At 46.5% G+C, this 18,004-nt stretch overlaps 1 protein-coding gene across 1 annotated transcript; it reads right to left on the bottom strand.

Moving 5' to 3' along the window:
- Positions 1-832: 832 nt before the first annotated feature.
- On the bottom strand, positions 833-16,400 carry LOC145355582 (uncharacterized). The gene is made up of 5 exons (XM_080207833.1): positions 16,332-16,400; positions 11,963-12,125; positions 10,972-11,039; positions 1,633-1,796; positions 833-911 (listed from the first exon to the last, which is right to left on the bottom strand). Exons 1-5 carry the CDS (start codon positions 16,380-16,382, stop codon positions 833-835), a joined length of 525 nt encoding a protein of 174 aa, XP_080063959.1. The 5' UTR covers positions 16,383-16,400.
- Positions 16,401-18,004: the final 1,604 nt, after the last annotated feature.

The raw sequence follows: 18,004 nt of genomic DNA, 5'->3' as shown, positions 1-18,004 counted from the left end.
GTCCTTTAAAAAAACTAACTGGAGCATTACCAAAAAAAAAATCACTGCTTGCTATTTCACTCTATCTGTTGATATGTTCCTAAGGACTATCAGTACTGTATTAGCGCTGCACGGTGAGTACATCACAACATGGTGCCTACCATTTCACAGTTTGATTAACAGCTCCAAGTGGTTAAAGGTACTTCGAAGCAGGGCTATGAATTCCAATGCTTGTTCTTAGAAGAGAGTAAAGGAGGATAAATGTAGTGGGCACAATTTCACGGTCTCGCTCGTCCTGAAACCATAAAATCCCACCCTAGGTCAATGGACCTTCTCTCTGTTCGCCCCTCGGCTGCTGGGTAGGGCAGTAAAATTCCAGCCTGCGAATGAGTTTATAATCAATGAGAACATTTTTAATAGTAAATTCTTCAACCGACACTTAAGAACTTTATTTAGTCTCATCTCAGCTTGGTTCCAGAGATATGCCCAAGGTGAATGTTGGTTGAGTTGGCATGGTGGATGTAAGGGCAAAGAGTAGTAAGCAGGGGTTTGGGTAGGTGTGGTTTGGCATTAAGTTGGTAAAGGTTACAAAGGGCAATGGGGGTAAATAGAGGGCCACAGTTTGGCTTGAAGAGTCTGAGAGGCCATGGAAATGGGTAGAGGGGATTTGTTGGCATGGGTTGGCCTTGGGGAGTGTGTGGAGGGCTGTTCTTTGTCGTAGCTGTTAAGAAAAAAGTGTCAATGCACCAAGATGGACCCTCCAACCTGCTCCACCTCATTGTCTGAGCTGGGCGACCCACCAACAACCCCAGCCTCACCAGACAAAAACTCTGATGAGCCAGGGTACCTCCTCTCAGTTCAGGTTTTCCAGAACTGGGATATAGCCTGGCTCTGCAATCTGGATCCGAAAGTAGAAGTCCTGGGAGTGGGATCTGGAAGGAGGAACCATGGAATATAAATTAAACACAAGAGCTTTAGGACAAAGAGTAAGAGAAAGAGAAATTTCCTAACACAGAGTTGCAGAGGCAGTGGAATTTATCTGCAGGGTTCGTCCAGACAGACACATTCTCTTTCTGCTCCCCACACATCCTGATGCCTTCCCTCCCTCCCATTCACCCCAACACCTTCCCTCCCTCTCCATGCACCCCGATCCTATCTCCCCCATTCATTCTGCCTCCAAGCTTACCCAAGCACCCCTCCGAGTGGAAGGGGTAGAAGTTATGTTGAAGGGAGTGGTTGAGGATGAGGCGAGCAGACAACCCCCTTGTAGGAATGGACAGGCATGACAATAAGAGAGAGTATACAAGCCATCCATTGGGATTCAGAGGAAAAGTAAAGGTGTAGGAAACTAAAACAGCAACACAGAGAAAGAGTGGAAGAATAACTGGCAACTACAGGATAAATGGTGTCATAAGAGATAGGAATAGGCCATTCAACCCATTGAACCTGTCCTATCACTGAACAAGATCCTTTTCTGCCTATCCTCTATAGGCCTGGATTCCCTTATAGATCAATCATCTGTCTGCTTTGCTGTCACTACATCGCAAAATAGGGTCAGTTTTAAATCATACAAGCTCCCATTTATTGCATAAATGCTAGATTGGAGCAAACTATTTTGAAACAAACGCTCGCTTCAATAAATGACTCCAGTACCGTGACAGAGCTTCTGTTGTCGCGTTCTGACTCTCCATCAATAATTTTTCAGTGTTGGCTTTATTTTGCTGGAATTGTTTTTCTTCCTCAATGATCTGTTGCTGGTCTTCTTGAACTCTTTGTTGCAAGGTTGCTAGTGAATCTTCTTTCACTCCCAACGTATACTGCAGACAACCAACAGAGCTGCAATTAGGAGTTTGAGCAGACAGATAGATTGCCACATGAGTAATAGGATCTATTGATTTGGCGATCGATTGGAGTTGGAATCTGACTGTACTGACACCACCTACCATCACTTACATCCTGGGTCATACTTGCCTCAAACTTCAATATTCACAAAGAGCAGAAATTCACAATAGAACATAGAACATTACAGCGCAGTACAGGCCCTTCGGCCCTCGATGTTGTGCCGACCAGTGGAACCAATCTAATGACCCTCTAACCTAAACTATTCCAATGTTATCCATATGCCTATCCACTGACCATTTGAACGCCCTTAAAGTTGGCGAGTCCACAACTGCTGCAGGCAGGGCATTCCACACCCTTACTACCCTCTGAGTAAAGAACCTACCTCTGACATCCGTCCTATAATTACCACCCCTTAATTTAAAGCTATGTCCCCTCGTGTTAGCCATCACCATCCGAGGAAAAACATAAGAATATAAGAAATAGGAGCAGGAGTAAGCCATCTAGCCCTTCGAGCCTGCCCCGCCATTCAATAAGATCATGGCTGATCTGTCGTGGCTCAGTTCCACATTCCCGCCCTCTCCCCATAACCCTTAATCCCCTTGCCTATCAAAAACATATCAACCCGCGTCTTAAATATATTTAGCGAGGCAGCCTCCACCACTTCAACGGGCAGAGAATTCCAGAGATTCACCACAGTTCCTCCTCAACTCCGTTCTAAACCGTCCCCCCTTTATCTTGAGGCTGTGCCCTCTAGTCCTACTATCCTTTCTGAGCGGGAAGAGCCTCTCCACCTCTATCCTATCCATCCCATTCATCATCTTATACGTCTCAATGAGATCTCCCCTCATTCTTCTAAACTCTAATGAGTACAAGCCTAGTTTATTCAGCCTCTCCTCATAGTTCAACTCCCTCAACTCCGGTATCAGCCTAGTAAACCTCCTCTGCACTCCCTCCAAAGCCAAAATATCCTTGCGTAAGTGCGGCGACCAAAACTGCACACAGTACTCCAGCTGCGGCCTCACCAGTGCCCTATACAGCCGCAGCAAGACCTCCCTACTTTTATATTCAATCCCCCTCGCTATGAAGGCCAGCATCCCATTCGCCTTCCTGACCACCTGCTGCACCTGCAAGCTGGGTTTTTGCGACTCATGCACAAGGACCCCGAGGTCCCTCTGCACCGTCGCCTGCTGCAGTTTTTCGCCATGTAAGTAATAGTCCTTCCTACCATTATTCCTACCAAAGTGGACACCTTCACACTTGCCAACACTAAATTAAAGGCTCTCACTGTCTACCCTATCTAACCCTCTGATCATCTTGTATGCCTCAATTAGGTCACCTCTTCACCTTCTTCTCTCTAATGAAAATAACCTCAAGTCCGTCAGCCTTTCCTCATAAGACCTTCCCACCATACCAGGCAACATCCTGGTAAACCCCCTCTGCACCCTTTCCAATGCCTCCACATCTTTCTTATAATGCGGCGACCAGAACTGTACGCAATACTCCAAGTGCGGCCGCTCCAGAGTTTTGTACAGTTGTAACATGACCTCACAGCTCCGAAATTCAATCCCTCTACCAATAAAAGCTAACACACCGTACGCCTTCTTAACAACCTTATCAACCTGGGTACCAACTTTCAGGGAGCTATGCACATGTACCCCGAGATCTCTCTGCTTGTCGACACTACCAAGAGTCCTTCCATTAGCCCTATATTCTGTACTCCTGTTACTCTTACCAAAGTGAATCACCTCACACTTTTCCGTATTAAACTCCATCTGCCACCTCTCAGCCCAGCTCTGCAGCTTATCTATATCCCTCTGCAAACTGTAACATCCATCCTCACTGTCTACAACTCCTCCGACTTTGGTGTCGTCTGCAAATTTACTAACCCATCCTTCTACACCCTCACCTAGGTCATTTATAAAAATGACAAACAGCAGTGGCCCCAAAACAGATCCCTGAGGTACACCACTTGTAACTGAACTCCAGGATGAATATTTCCCATCAAACATCACTCTCTGTCTTCTATCAGCTAGCCAATTCCTGATCCAATGAACTGATATATGTCAATGTACTAATTGAAAGACTCTCGGGTTCTGGCTGTAACAGGAGTGGATGTTGTACCTGGTAGTTATGGAACTGGAGTCACAGGTTCAAGTCCTACCGTGTCAAATTGAGTAACTAAATTCATCAATGATTTGTGAGTGAGCACAATTTGAAAGCTGTTGGGTTGTGGTTGAGAACACTACTGGTTTACTAATGCCCTTCAGCAAAGCAAACCTGTCACGTTTAGCTGTCGTACTGGGCCTGTAGGGAGTTCCAGTTCAGTGAACTGAAGCTTTTCTCGCAGCAAGGCAATTCACACGGGCGGGACTGGGGGATCCCACCGGTGCGAAGAGCTGGAAAATCCTGGCCCTTTAATATTCAGAGACTACAATATCAACCCATGTCTCTTACCCAGGGGCATTTTATTTAAAAAAAAAGCACCAAGAACAATCTTGTAAACTTTTTTTCAATCTTTTCACAGGATGTAGCCTTCGCTGGAAAGGCCAACATTTGCTGCCCATTTCCTAATCACCCCTTGAATGGTTTTCTAAGTCATTTCAGAGACCAGTTAAAAATCAACCACATCGCTGTGTCTGCAGTCACACATTGGCCAGATAACGATGGCAGATTTCCTTCCCTACGGGGATATCAGTGAACCAGATGGATATTACGACAATCAGTGTTTGTTTCATGGTCACTTATTGAGACCTGCTTCATTTTCCAGTTTTAATTAAATTGAATTAATTGAATTCTGACCCAACCCTATAAATATTTCTTATCCATCTTGCTGCCAAGAATCTCCTGCAGGGAATAACTGGAGCAGCTGAAGGTGATTGGTCCTTGGACAGACCCCTGAGGAATATCTTTAGCTGCGTTTTCAGTGACCCTTCCTTTCATCATAAGGTCCTAAGTGGGAATGTTTACAGATCACTGCACAATGCTCAGCACTATTCGCGACTCCTCAGAGGCTGAATAAGTCCATGTCCAAATGCAGCAGGACCTTAACAATATCCAGGCTTGGGCTGACAACTGGCAAGGAACTTTTGCACCACGTAAGTGATAGGCAATGACCATCTCCAACAAAAGAGAATCTGACTGTTGGCTCTTGACATTCAATGGTAAACCATGAAGTTCTGGAATGGAGATTACTGATCTTCAATCACAACAATCTTCCTTTCTGCAAGGTATAACTCCAACCAATGGAGGATTCTCCCCCCGTTCCCATTCACTCCAATTTTGCTTCAGCTCCTTGGTCAAATGCTGCACTGATGTCAAGGGCTTTCACCTTTTGTCCTTGTTTGAACCAAGACTATGATGAGGTCAGAAGCTGAGAGACCCCGTGAAACCCAAGCTAAACATCAGTGAGCTGAGTAATTGCAACTTGATAATGCTGTTGATGACCCCTCCTGTCATTTCACTGATGATCGAAAGTAGTCAGATAGGTAGTAGGTGACTTGCTGGGTTTGATTTGCCTATTTTTTGTGTACAGAACACACCTCGGCACTTCTCCAAATTGCTGGGTAGACTCTGTATGTAATTTTATTAGAACAACTTGGCTAGAGATACAGCAAGTTCTGGAGCACAAGTCTTCATGGTTGAGCAAGTTTAAGTTAATAGATCTCTTCAAAAATCTATCCCATTGAGTGTACAGATAGTGCCACACAACTATTTCCAGAGTATTATCAAGGCCCATTGCCTTTAGAGTATCCAGTGTCTTCAGCCACTTGATATCATGTGGAGTGAGTCAAATTGGCTTAAGCCTGAGCTCTATGATGCTGGGGACGTCTGGAGAAATCTGGGATGGATCATCCATTATTCTGGCTGAAGATTTTTATGAATATTTCAGCCTTATCTTTTGCACTAATGTCTGGGCCCCTCCATCATTGAGGATGGGGGTATTGGTGGAGCCTCCTCCACCAGTGAGTTGTTTAATTGTCCACCACCATTCTCGACTGGATGTGGCAGGACTGCAGAGTTTAGATCTGATCTGCTGGTTGTGGGATCACTTAGCTTGCTGCTTGGTACATAAGTACATAGAACATAGAACACCACAGCACAAACAGGCCCTTCGGCCCACAAGTTGCGCCGATCACATCAATACCTACCAATCCATAGACCTATCTATAACCCCCAATCCCATTAAATCCCATATACTCATCCAGGAGTCTCTTAAAAGACCCCAGTGAGTTCGCCTCCACCACCGCCAATGGCAGCCGATTCCACTCACTCACCACCCTCTGAGTGAAAAACTTACCCCTCACATCTCCTCTGTACCTGCTCCCCAGCACCTTAAACCTGTGTCCTCTCGTAGTGACCATTTCAGCCCTGGGAAAAAGCCTCCGAGAATCCACCCTATCTATTCCTCTCAACATTTTATAAACCTCTATCAGGTCGCCTCTCAACCTTCGTCTCTCCAGGGAGAAGAGACCGAGCTCCCTCAACCTATCTTCATAAGGCATGCCTCCCAATCCAGGCAACATCCTTGTAAATCTCCTCTGCACCCTCTCAATAGCTTCCACATCCTTCCTGTAGTGAGGCGACCAGAACTGCGCACAGTACTCCAAGTGGGGTCTGACAAGGGTCTTATAAAGTTGCAGCATTACATCCCGACTCCTAAACTCAATCCCTCGATTAATGAAGGCCAGTACACCATAAGCCTTCTTGACCACATCCTCCACCTGGGAGGCCGATTTAAGAATCCTGTGGACCCGGACCCTAAGATCCTTCTGCTCTTCAACACTGCTAAGACTCCTGCCCTTGATAGTGTACTCGTTCATCCCATTGGTCCTGCCAAAATGGACGACTACACATTTATCTGTGTTGAAGTCCATCTGCCACTTCTCCGCCCAGTCCTGCATCCTATCTATGTCCTGCTGCAACTTCTGACATCCTTCCAGACCATCCACAACACCACCGACCTTAGTGTCATCAGCGAACTTACTAACCCATCCCTCCACTTCCTCATCCAGGTCATTTATGAAAATGACAAACAGCAAGGGTCCTAGAACAGATCCCTGGGGCACTCCACTGGTGACTGACCTCCATTCAGAAAAAGACCCATCCACAACCACTCTCTGCCTTCTGCAGGCAAGCCAGTTCTGGATCCACAGGGCCAAAGCCCCTTGGATCCCATGCCCTCTCACCTTCTCAAGAAGTCTTACATGGGGGACCTTATCAAACGCCTTGCTGAAGTCCATGTACACCACGTCCACGGCTCTTCCTTCGTCAATGTGTTCAGTCACATTATCGAAGAACTCAACTAGGCTCGTAAGGCACGACCTGCCCTTGACAAAACCATGCTGACTATTTCTGATCATACTAAACTTCTCCAAATGTTCGTAAATCTTGTCCCTCAGAAGCCTCTCCATCAGCTTACCAACCACTGAGGTCAGACTCACCGGTCGGTAATTTCCCGGGCTATCCCTGTTCCCTTTCTTGAAAATAGGAACCACGTCCGCAATCCTCCAATCTACCGGAACCTCTCCCGTCTCCATCGACGACGCAAAGATCATCGCCAGGGGCTCTACAATCACTTCCCTCACCTCCCACAGTATCCTGGGGTACATCCCATCTGGTCCTGGCGACTTATCTATCTTGATAGAATTCAAAAGTTCTAACACATCCTCCTCCTTAATATCCACAAACTCAATCTTTTCCATCTGCTGCAAATCCGTGGCAAAATCTCCCAGATCAGTTTCCACTGTGAATACTGAGGCAAAGTACTCATTAAGCACCTCTGCCATTTCTTCTGGTTCCACACAGACCTTTCCCCCTTCACCTTTTATAGGTCCTATCCCTTCTCTTCTCATCCTTTTACCTTTCACATATTTATAGAACACCTTGGGATTCTCCTTAATCTTACCCGCCAAGGTCTTCTCATGACCCCTTCTGGCTCTCCTAATTTCCCTTTTAAGCTCCTTTCTACAATCCTTATACTCCTCTAGATCCTTAACCTCTCCGAGTTCCCTGAACCTTTTGTACACCTTCCCTTTCCTCCTGACTAGGTTCAACACAGCCTTCGTGCACCACGGTTCCCACGACCTACCAAAACCCCCTTGTCTCATCGGAACGTTGTCATTCAGAGCTCCAGACAAACATTCCTTGAGTATCCGCCACCTTCCTTCGGTACTTTTCCCTAAGAACGCCTCCTTCCAGTTTATTTGTCCAAGTAACTTCCTGACTTCTTCGTATTTCCCCCTACTCCAGACAAACACCTTCCTACCCTGCCTGATCCTATCTCGTTCCAATGCAATTGTGAAGGAGATAGAATTATGGTCACCATTCCCAAGATGCTCTCCTACCGAGAGATCCGACACCTGCCCTGGTTCATTCGCCAGTACCAGGTCAAGTACAGCCTCTCCCCTCGTAGGCTTATCCACGTACTGTGTCAGGAAACCTTCCTGAACACACCTAACAAACTCCTCCCCATCCAAACCCCTTACCCTAGGGATATTCCAGTCGATGTTTGGGAAATTGAAGTCTCCCATCACGACAAGTCTGTTATTAAAACATCTCTCTAGGATCTGTTTCCCTATCTGTACCTCAACTTCCCTGTCACTATTGGGTGGCCTATAGAAAACACCCAACAAAGTTATCGACCCTTTGCTGTTCCTAACTTCCACCCACAGAGACTCTGTAGACAATCCCTCCACGGCATCCTCTTTCTCTGCAGCCGTGACACTGTCCCTGATCAACAGTGCCACTCCACCACCTCTTCTGCCCCCCTCCCTGTCCTTCCTGAAGCATCTGAAACCTGGTACCCGAAGTACCCAGTCCTGTCCCTGAGACATCCAAGTCTCCGTAATGGCCACCACATCACATTCCCAAGCAGCAATCCACGCCCTAAGCTCATCTACCTTATTCACTACACTCCTGGCGTTAAAATATATACACTTCAGCCCCTCAGTCTGGACATTTCCCTTCTCCACCACCTGTCTAACCTCCCTCCCATACTGCCTGCGGTCCTCCCCTACCTGGGAGGTAACCTCCTCCGTCCCAGTCTCCCCATCACAGTTCCCTCCCCCCATCCTTTCTAGTTTAAAGTCCCCCTGTAGTCCTGTGCACAGGGGGCTCTGTGGTCCTGTGTTGTAGCTTCACCAGATGGACACATTGTTTTGAGGTGTGCCTGGTGTTGTTCCTGTGTTTTTTATTGAACCAGGATTGATCCCTGACTGGGGGATATCCCTGACTGGGGGATATGCCAGGCTATGAGGCTACAGATTGTGCTGCGCCTCATGTTTGCCCAGTTTTGAGTAACCAGATCTGTTCAAAATCTATCCCATTTAGCACGGTGATAGTGGCACACAGAACGGTGGAGAATATTCTCAATGTGAATAAAGAACAGTACAGCACAGGAACAGGCTCCTCCACCCTCCAAGCCCTGTCCTATCTAAACCAACTGCTTATATCCCTCTCTTCCCAGTTTGTTTGTATGTCTATCCAGATAAGTTTTAAATGTGGCTAATATATCTGCCTCAACCACCTCACCTTGCAGTTCATTTCAAGCCTTTATACCAGCTTTTATTTAGACCTTATTTGTGGAAACACTACTAACTTCTCCCGTGCCCCCTACTCCTTTAATTAGTGGGTCATCCTCAACATTAACATGTACAAATACCCTCTCCTTTACTTTAGGCATTGTAATTTTCCCCACTCCTGCACCCTCCCGCCCCACTAATTAGTTTAAAGCCCTATCTACAGTCCTAGATATACGATTCGCCAGGACTCTGGTCCCAGCACGGTTCAGACAAGGACCATCCCATCTGAACAGGTCCCACCAGCCCCAATACTGGTGCCAATGCCCCATAAATTCAAACCCATTCCTCCCACACCAATCCCTGAGCCACCCATTCATCTCTTTAATCCTATTAAGAAATGATTCCGTGAGTATGACTACGTCAGGCTGATGTTTGACTAGCTTTCCAAACTTTGGTACAAGCCCCCAGATGAGTGGGCAGTGCTTGAGTTTGCCATTGTTGTTTCCAGTGCACAGGTTGATACGGCGTGGCCTGCACGCTTTCATTCTTTATTGACTTGTTTTTAGCGGTTTGATACAACTGAATGTCTTGCTTGACCACCTTAGAGAACATTTAATAATTAATCCTATTGCTTTGGAATCTGGAATGGTGGAACTTAAACCCAAGTCCCCAGAGTGTGAACATGCACCTCTGGATCATTAGGCCAGTGACATGCCACTACCCCCACCCCTTCCCTTGTCAGTGACGGTTCCAGGCTTGCTGCAGTCACTCCAGTTCTGAGCAGCACTTTCTCCATCAGGGATTTGTAGACACTTGTTGGCCACCCAGTTGGGTATCGCTACCTTCTGTTATACCAGTCAGTGTGGTGCAATCTGTTTGGGTGATGTGGTTGTCGTGACTGAACAGTTGGCATTGTGTACCAGCTGTGAGATGTGGGTGAGAGGTTTCCAGCAATGCCGTGTGTGAGAGGGTGGGGTGAAGCCATGAGCGTTAGATCAGAGTCTTGGTTGATGGAGATTGTTGGGAAATGAGTGGTGGAGCATACGGTATGTTTCCCAGAGAGAGAGATTTATGGTGCAGTTGGTGGGAAATAACATTCACCCACGTGAAGTCATTGAGGATCTACACACAGCACCATCAACGTGAAACTCCTGACTGTCACAACTTCTGCTCCTAACTCCATTGTAAACTTGGTCTGGAGAGCCTCCTGTGCACAGATGACCATGTCTTCCCCAACTCCGAGGCCAAGGAATCCAACTCTGCATTGGAAAACCTGGAAGCAAGTTGCTCTCATTTGTATCAACCTGCATCTCTCAAGAGGTCAAAATCTTTGATGGCAGCCGCCCCAACCAAAACGCATCTCCCCTTTAAAAGGTTCATGTCAGTTTGAACTTGTACCATTCTCTCATGATTTTGTGCCCTCTACTCGGAGGTTGTAGTGTGCAGCCAATCAATAGCACACTTAACACTGGCTGCACACTGGAATCATTTACATTAGCTCAGCGTACAAAATTGGCACATTGGCTGCCTCTGAAGCAATGGGTGGGGTTAATTGTCCATCCTGATCTCAATATTGGGGTGAAGATATTTCACAACTATCAAGCAACAAAAGTATTGTTAAAAAACGTACCTGTAGAAAGAATAAATCCCGCTGTTGGTCAATGTATTCTTTTAGTCCAGATTTCTTCATGGAAGAACCTGTTAAAAAAAAAGTATTTTTAAACACAGCTCTTCCTACAGGGTTCTTCATGAGATGTTTTTCTAAGTTTATATCTCTGGTTTTCCCATTCTACATTGACTTCTTTCCCGGATATAATCTCACTCACCAACTACCCACAATTCAGTCAGTGTTGAGTCTCGTTGTGTTTGGAAGCTATTTCAGGGAAAATATTCCTTTGTAAATCCACAGGTGCGTTGGTCCGCCTTGTTGTCCAACAACAGGCATACACGGGGTGGGTCGTACGAGGGCTGCTCTTGGATGTTTCGAGAGTAGCCTAGTACTTCATGTCGTTAGTGTACGCTTAAACTGGACCAGATGCTGGGCAACACGACAGCTCAGTGACTATCACTGATTGCTGTGCAGACACGTGGATTTGGGCCGGTGTCTGCGGGAGTTTGCGCATTCTCCCCGTGCTGGCGTGGGTTTTCTCCGGTTTCCTCCCACTCCCCAAAGATGTGCTGTTAGGCTGACTGGTGTAACAAATTGTCCCTAAATTAGTCTCCCCTCAGTGTGGAATGCCATAAGCGTAGACAAGGGTCATGGGTGGAGAGGGGACTCAATGTTAAAATGGCGGCGCGGGCTCGTTGGGCCTGTTTCCTGGGCTGTGTTGTTCTTTGTAAAGTTAATTGGTACATTAATTTCATCAATTTTCCAGTTGGCAGGAGGGTGTCCCATCTGTGGGATGCTTTGCAGGTAGATTCCCACGTGACAAATATTGGTGCTTTTTCACCATCACTGGATTGGTATCCGGATATCATCCCCAAAGCCTCATGTGCAAGCACTTTCACCACAAGGTCTACAGCAAGGTCCGTGAACACACACCCAGAGGGACGGCAGGTTTGACATGTACCCACATCCCAAAAGCAAATCAAAAAATTCTCCAGCGTAAATCAACTTCTACCTCCGATGATAAAACACGAAAACTTGGAATCTTCTTTTCCCTCATCTTTCTCTTCAACATCATTCTCCAAAATAAATCTTCGCTGCAAGCGAGGATTAACTTTTCTTCTTGATGCATAGGTGCTTTTAGAATAACCCGGGACACCTTCAGCATTTATTGCCTCCTAAACAGGAAAACATAAGAACTCGGCTCAACAACAGACAACAGTGGTGTTGGTCACTAACACACGGATAGGGGAGCAACTCCCCAAACCCGTCAAAACGAGAAACCGTGCAAACCACTGCCAGAATCTCACGGGTTCGATTCACAGGCCAGCGACTTCAGCACAAAACCTAGAAACACACAGCAGTGTGGCACCGAGGGACTTCCGCACTGTCGGAATTGTGTGTGCGTGGTTATGCAGCAACCTGGAAAGGGATGGATGGCACAATGGTTAGCACTCCTGCCGCACAGCACCAGAGACCCGGGTTCAATTCCAGCACTGGGTGACTGTCTTGTGTGGAGTCTGTACGTACTTCCTCCCACAGTCCAACGATGCGCAGGTTAGGGAAATTATCAGGGTAAACGCATGGGTTTACGGGGACAGGCTGGGGTGGGATGCTCTTTCGGAGGATCAGTGCAGACTTGATGGATCAAAATGTACTACAAGGATTCTGTACTACACTGTACTACAAGGATTCTGTGGGTCTTCTATAGAACCACAAAGGCTGTTCATCCCCTTTCAGATAATATTTGTGGAACCAGGTACACAAAATAAATTTAAGGGTACCACACACCTCAAAATAAACAGGCCACACACAAGCTAAATAAATTTTAAAGAGGATATCAGTTGGAGCTACTGTTTTACACACCGGATATTCAGCCAATATAAAAGCAAAATACTGCGGATGTCGGAATCTAAAACAAAAACAGAAAATGTTGGAAAATCTCAGCAGGTCAGACAGCCTCTATGGGGAGAGGATGTGATGTGGAGATGCCGGCATTGGACTGGGGTAAACACCGTAAGAAGTCTCACAACACCAGGTTACAGTCCAACAGGTTTCTGACTGGTGTTGTGAGACTTCTCACTGGGAGAGGATAGAGCCAATGTTGAGTTTAGATTATCCTTTGTCAGAGCTAAGAAGAGCAAAGAGAATCAGCAGAGATTTATATTATGAGGGTGATGGGGGGTGTCAGGGGATGTAAATGAGGATACAAAAGGCCGAAAAAGGTACTAAAAAAAAAGCGTCCATCAGAAACATAGAAGATAGGAGCAGGAGGCCATTTGGCCCTTCAAGCCGCTCCACCATTCATCACCATCATGGCTGATCATCCAACTCAATAGCCCAATCCCGCTTTCTCCCCATAAACTTTGATCCCATTCGCCCCAAGTGCTGTGTCCAACCACCTCTTGAAACTTTATATATAAAGTGGTCGAAATGTGACAAGGGCAGAATGGAGGTAGATTGTTAAATGACTGCCTGGGGAATGTGGCAGTTGCCCTGAAAGGGGGTGGGGTGGGGGGGGGGGGGGGGGGGGGGGGGGGACGCGGTTGGTGGAGGTGAAAAATGAGGAGGACAGCTGGAACAGAGAAGTGGAAAAATGGAACTGAGAAAGAAGGAAGGAAGATAAAATGGGTGAATGAGATGAAATGAAATTAAACAAAATAAAAATGGAAACGGGGTGAAGGTGGAGGTTAGAGTTTGTGCTCTGAAGTTGTTGAACTCAACATTCAGTTCATAAGAATATAAGAAATAGGAGCAGGAGTAGGCCATCTAGCCCTTCGAGCCTGCCCCGCCATTCAATAAGATCATGGCTGATCTGAAGTGGATCAGTTCCACTTTCCCGCTTTCTCCCCTTAATTCCCTTGTCTATCAGAAACCTATCTACCCGTGACTTAAATATATTCAGCGAGGTAGCCTCCACCACTTCAACGGGCAGAGAATTCCAGAGATTCACCACCCTTTGAGTGAAGAAGTTCCTCCTCAACTCTGTTCAGTCCAGAAGAATGTAAAGTGCTCAGTCGGAGGGTGAGGTGCCGTTCCTCCAGTTTGTGTTGGGGTTCACTAGAACACTGCAAAGCGACAAGGACAGACATGTGGACAGGAGAGCAGGGTGGGGTGTTGAAACAGCAAACCAACAGGAAAGGGTGTTCAACAAAGTGGTCACCCAGTCTGTGTTTGGTCTCTCTGATATAGAGAGCACATTGGGAGCGGCGAATGCAATAGGCCAGATTGAAGGAGGTGCATGTGATGCGCTGCTTCATCTGAAAGGAGTGTTTGGGAGTCTGGGACAGTGAGCAAGGAGGAGGCAAAGGAGCAGGTGTTGCACCTTCTACAATTGCATAGGAAGGTGCCATGTGCAAGGGGTGAAGTGTTGGGAGTGATGGAGTAGACCAGGGTATCCCGGAGAGAATGGTCCCGGTGGAATGCGGGGAGCGGGGGGGATGTGTTGAATATTGGCATCATGCTGGAATTGGTGGAAATGGTGAAGGATGATGCTTTGAATGCAGAGATTGAACACTCTCCATCCTTGGCCTTTTGCAATGTTCTAGTGAACCCCAACACAAACTGGAGGACCAGCACCTCACCTTCCGACTGGGCACTTTCCAGCCTTCCGGACTGAACACTGAGTTCAACAACTTCAGAGCATGAACTCCAACCTCCACCTTCACCCCATTTCCATTTATTTCATTTCATTTTGCTTCATCTCATCCATTCACTTTATCATCCGTCTTTCTCACCTCTATTTTTCCATTTCCCATTCCAGCTCTTCTTCTTGGCCCCCTCTCCATCCCCTCCCTTCAGGGCAGCTGCCACATTCCCCAGGCAGTCCCATAACAATCCGTACTTCAGGTCTACCACTCACACATTCTGATCACTTTGTGTTCACTGTGGCACCTTCTCAGCCTTCTGTATCCTCATTTACATTCCCTTAGTCCCATTCAACCCCCCCTCCAACTCCTCAATAGTATAAATTCCTGTTGATTCTCAGCTCTAACAAAGGGTCATCTGGACTCAAAACGTTGGCTCTATTCTCTCCCCACAGATGCTATCAGAGCTGATGAGATTTTCCAGCATTTCCTGTCGTTGTTAGACAAGGTTGTTTGCCCTCTCAGGTGGGTGTAAAAGATCCCACAGCAACATTTGTGTCACACAAGTTCCGGGCAATGACCATCTCCAAAAAGAGAGCATCTAATCATTTCCCCTTGATTCACTGAATCCCCCACTATCAACAGCCCGTGGTTTACCATTGACCAGAAGTTTTATTAGACTAGCCACGTAAGTACCATGGTCACAACAGCAGATCAGAAGTTGGGAATTTAAATAACTTAATCCCTGACGCCCAAAACCTGCCTGCCATCTGCAAGGCTCAAGTCAGGAGTGTGATGGAATACTCTCCACCTGCCCAGATGGGGGCAGCTCGACACCATCCAGCCCCACCTGACTGGCACCCCTGTACACCACAATAACCATTAGCTCCCTCCATCACCCCCACGCAGTGTGTACCGTCTACCAAACACAGTGTAGCAACCCACCACCACTTTTCCTCAGATCAGTAATAAATACTGACTTTGCTACCAGTGTCTGCATCCCATAAGGAATGAAAGAAAATGATTCTTGGAGGGGAGATCGAGCTGGAAATTCCCTAAAACATAGCAAAAGAAAAAAAAGGGAGATTATCTAATCAAAACCTATAAACTATTTTAGGGGGTTGTCAAGGTACATGCTAACAAAAACATTTCCATTGAGTTGCACAAGTGTGTAGCTGACTCAACACAATTTCTGTCCAGCCACTATCCAAGGGCCGAACTGTGGAACTAATCTACAAAAGTCAAAGGTCAGGTTACATCCACAAAGAGGATACAGAGATCCTCGATATCCTGGGTAATCCAAGTAGTTGTTTAGCTTTACTAAATTACGTGTACGCAAAACTATTTAAAGGAACTACAGTACAAAACTGTTGGCTGTGCACAATGATAAAAATGTTATGGGAGCAGCGGCTGGGAGGATGGTTCCCTTGATTAGGAAGTCAAAATCTACGGGTGACAGACTCAGGCAAGAGAGGAGAAATGTCTCCATTCTGACCCCTGGATGCTCTGTGTGGAGATACTCTAGATGGAGCTGGATAAATGTTTGTATACGAATGTAATTTGGGGATTTGGGGATGGTGAGGGAAGATGGGGTTAAGGGAAAAGCAGCCGTGAGCTTAAGAAATGATGAAGTTTGCTTGTTGGGCTGAACGGCTGCTATTCCTTCTGTAAGGGAAAGGGGAAGTGTCCGGTCATTCTGTATTATAGGGAGCATGGCACGAGTTTCGGCAAATTAAAAAGGAGATTCCAGAGATTGCATCCTTAGAACTCTGGTCTCCTAGCGACTGCAGGTTTTACCTTCTTTTCCAGTCGTAGCTTTTCTCGGAACCCAAACACATTGACAGGCATCGCAAACTGCTTCCCATCCTCATCTGGTTTTCGCACGAGTAGGTGGTGGGGGGAGAGACACGATTGAACATTATTAACTTCCCTGATAAACAGGCGATGCAAAAAAAAAATACAATATACAAAATAAACTAATAAAACAAAACTCAAGTGCAAAGGGCTAATGGAATAGACATGCTAATGAGTAACGTAGACTACGACGGACTTGTGGCATCAGTTGTCAGGTGTTAAACTCTGATCAGCAGATGGACAACTCACAGAGCAGATATGCCTTCTCAGGAACCCTCTGTGTACATATCATGCAGTATAAATAAACTAGTTTCCGTGAATACCCAGGTGCGGCTGCAGTTCCTCTTCACAAAACACTGGGCCTGTAGCACCAATTTAAATAACAATTGATACAATGAACACCCGAAGCCCAGGAGAACCACCACCCCCCCTGGGTCAGTGTTCCTCGGTGACACTGATTGAAGGTTTTGGTGGCTGTAACGCACGATCCTGTTTCCAAGCCTCAACCCCCTGCACACAGCTCCCTGCTCTGAAGTCCCCAGTGTCCATGGGTCTCCCTCCCCAAACACAACTCCTCCAAGCTGGTTTGTCCCTTTGCTGGTCAGATCATTGGTAGTCGGAGGCTCGATGAAACCTCCGCCGATTTTGACTCCATGTTGAAAGCCTCGGAGGTATTTTTCAGCTCACCCTGGGATGTGGCTGTCAGCTGGTTATTCAGCCTGTCACCCCCTTGGCAAGCCTTTACCTTGTTCACATTGTGTCTCGTTCCAGATGTGGGAGGATGGGGCATTTCCTGTGTTTCTGTTCACCTGGAACCTCCAATCAGCAGAAAACCGGTAGAGGAGGGAACTCACAATGTCAAAATGGGCAGCACAGGCTCGATGGGCCAAAGGGCCTGTTTCCCGTGCTGTGTTGTTCTTTGTTGTAAAACAACAAATTATTGCTGCTCACTGTTCTTCCAGGAGATAATCACCTTGTATTTCGATCCAGGGACAGGGATATGGAATGGGGCAGTGGCCCGGGGGGATATTGATATTTGCTGAACACCTTGCGTGGCTCAAGACAATTTCTGTCCAGCCACAATCTAAGGAACTAATCTACAAAAGTCAAAGGTCAGATTACATCCACAAGAGGATACAGAGATCCTCGATATCCTGGGTAATCCAAGTAGTTATTTACTCAGCACGATTGTGTGGATATACCTTTGGGCTTTCTACATAAAGTAAATTAAATCTTTCACCAGACACCGGGATAACATTCCACCAGGAATTTCCATGACTCTTTCAGGTGCTGGGTAAGCTAAATAATGGACATCAAGTTTCTCTGCTGCAATATGCGATAAACACAGTAAGAAGTCTCACAACAACAGGTTAAAGTCCAACAGGATTATTTGGCAGTAAACACCACTAGCTTTCGGAGCGCTGTTCCTTTGTCAGGAGAGTGGGGAGTTCTGATCACAAACAGGGCGTATAAAGGCACACACAGTTTACAGAACACTGATTAGAATGCGAGTCTTTGTGGTGTTTGCTACCAAATAAACCAGTTGGACTTTAACCTGGTGTTGTGAGATTTCTCACTGTGTTTACCCCAGTCCAATGCCAGCGTCTCCACAATAT

The sequence above is a fragment of the Carcharhinus amblyrhynchos genome, chromosome 19 (genome assembly GCF_965287045.1).
Source record: "Carcharhinus amblyrhynchos chromosome 19, sCarAmb.v2.hapA, whole genome shotgun sequence".
In the NCBI taxonomy this organism is placed as follows: Eukaryota; Metazoa; Chordata; class Chondrichthyes; order Carcharhiniformes; family Carcharhinidae; genus Carcharhinus; species Carcharhinus amblyrhynchos.
Note: the sequence above shows the minus strand (reverse complement) of the source record. Positions and strands in the feature narration are given on the sequence as shown.